This window comes from Cyprinodon variegatus, unplaced genomic scaffold (genome assembly GCF_000732505.1).
Source record: "Cyprinodon variegatus isolate N-32 unplaced genomic scaffold, C_variegatus-1.0 Scaffold41, whole genome shotgun sequence".
NCBI lineage: Eukaryota > Metazoa > Chordata > Actinopteri > Cyprinodontiformes > Cyprinodontidae > Cyprinodon > Cyprinodon variegatus.
Genome location: NW_015150494.1, coordinates 1,140,097 through 1,141,634, shown reverse-complemented (window position 1 = coordinate 1,141,634; position 1,538 = coordinate 1,140,097). Strand labels below are relative to the sequence as shown.

The 1,538-nt window shown below is 41.3% G+C and overlaps 1 protein-coding gene across 5 annotated transcripts in view; it reads right to left on the bottom strand.

Annotated features, from left to right (window-relative positions):
- cabin1 (calcineurin binding protein 1) overlaps nt 1-1,538 on the bottom strand; it is a 76,839-nt gene that overhangs the window by 59,799 nt on the left and 15,502 nt on the right. For all 5 annotated transcript variants that reach the window (XR_001481112.1, XM_015370065.1, XM_015370066.1 and 2 more), the window contains exons 17-19: nt 1,036-1,278; nt 804-957; nt 608-723 (exon numbers count right to left, since the gene is read on the bottom strand). Coding sequence is in view for 4 of the 5 variants with exons in the window: in XM_015370065.1 (XP_015225551.1) it covers nt 608-723; nt 804-957; nt 1,036-1,278 (513 nt within the window). In the remaining variant the exon portion in view is untranslated. The remainder of the gene's footprint in view (nt 1-607; nt 724-803; nt 958-1,035; nt 1,279-1,538) is intronic.

Below are 1,538 nucleotides of genomic sequence, written 5' to 3'. Positions count from 1 at the left end.
TTCTCGTAATGTTACAACTTTATTCTTGAAATAGAAGAAAAAAAAATCTCTAGCTTGGCCCTAATATTCCGTCGTAGCCGAGGAATTTAATTTAATGAAAAGTTTCTTTTATGGATAATGTTCTAGAAAGTTTTTACATTAAAATCCTACAAATTTAGCACTGCTACCAGTATAAGTAACTGGTTAGATTACCTTTTTTTTTTTTTTTATTGAGCAGTATTTCTGAAAGGGGTTCTTGCGTTCCAACACAAAGAAAAAAAAGAAAAAAAAAAAGAAAAGCTTTAGCTCAAAGATCGTTGTATAATGGTTCAAAGTTCAGCCTCAGATCCAATTAGTAAACTCTAGTTAGGCTTAAGAATCACGTTCAGCCTGGCTGCATGAGCCTGAAAAGAATCCACAAAGAAACAAAATAATAGTGCCAAGATCTGAAAATTCACGTAATTAAATAAAATTTTATCTTTTTTCTTTAGAAAAAAAAAAACAAACACCTTTGTTTCTTTACCATCAAATAAAATCCTCGAGAAGTACAGGTAAGGTTATTATGATGAAATGTGAAACTTTGAATCAAAGCCGTTTAAAACAGAGTGAGGACTGTGAGGGGTCTTACAAAGAACTTAAGAAGGGCCCCATCAGAGCTGCAGCATAAGGATCGACGCCCCAGATACTCATGAGCTGTACTCAGAAGCATCAGAGAGGAGGGAAGCATCGGCGCCTCTGGTTCATCTGGAAATCAGATAACATTAATAAAAAGAAGAAGATAAAGAAATGCATCAATGATGGAGAAAGAAATCTCTCATGAAAACCTTCGTCGTCATCTAAAGACATGTGCTGCCGAAGCATGCAGTCGAAAGCTGCCTCCTCGTGTTTGATAATCCGGTATAAAATAATCCACGGCACGACTGAGAAGAAGTATGGCTCCTTTGGATCGTCTGAAGTACTCATGCTGAGATCAATCAGCTGCAGGGTAAAACAGGTCAGAGTGAAGCCGCTTGTTTATGAATCAGGTGTTAATGTGCTGCCTTCTCTGTTTCAAACCTGGATGAGGTTGTTGGCTAGTCGAGCCATGCTTGAGAAGTGAGGGATTTTGCTCAGAAGGTCCGGCTCCTTGCTGAAGCAGATTTCGATGCCATCCAGCAGCTTTCTTATGGTGCTGACCCACTCTTCCTTGGTAGGAGCGGATCCTCCAGGGGCCGAGTTGAGCTGCTGCAGAGCTTCATTCAAAGCCAGCTCGCTGCATTCCAGGCACTGCTGGTAGTTCTGCAGCTTCAACAGGGAGTTCTGGAGAAAAGAGTGAGCAGAGGTGAACAAAACGCAAACACATCAGGGTTATAGAGCAGCAGCTTCTTTCCTCCAAAGGTAATCTGAACACCTAGGATGATATAGCATCAGTTTTTAACAATATCAGATCTTAGGGCAACAAAGAGAGAGAGTGAGAGAGAAACAGCTACAGAAAAAAATTCACACTTCCATCTTCCTCCGCTTATCTGGGGTCGGGTCGCGGGGGCAGCAGCCTAAGAAGGGAGGCCCAGACTTCCCTC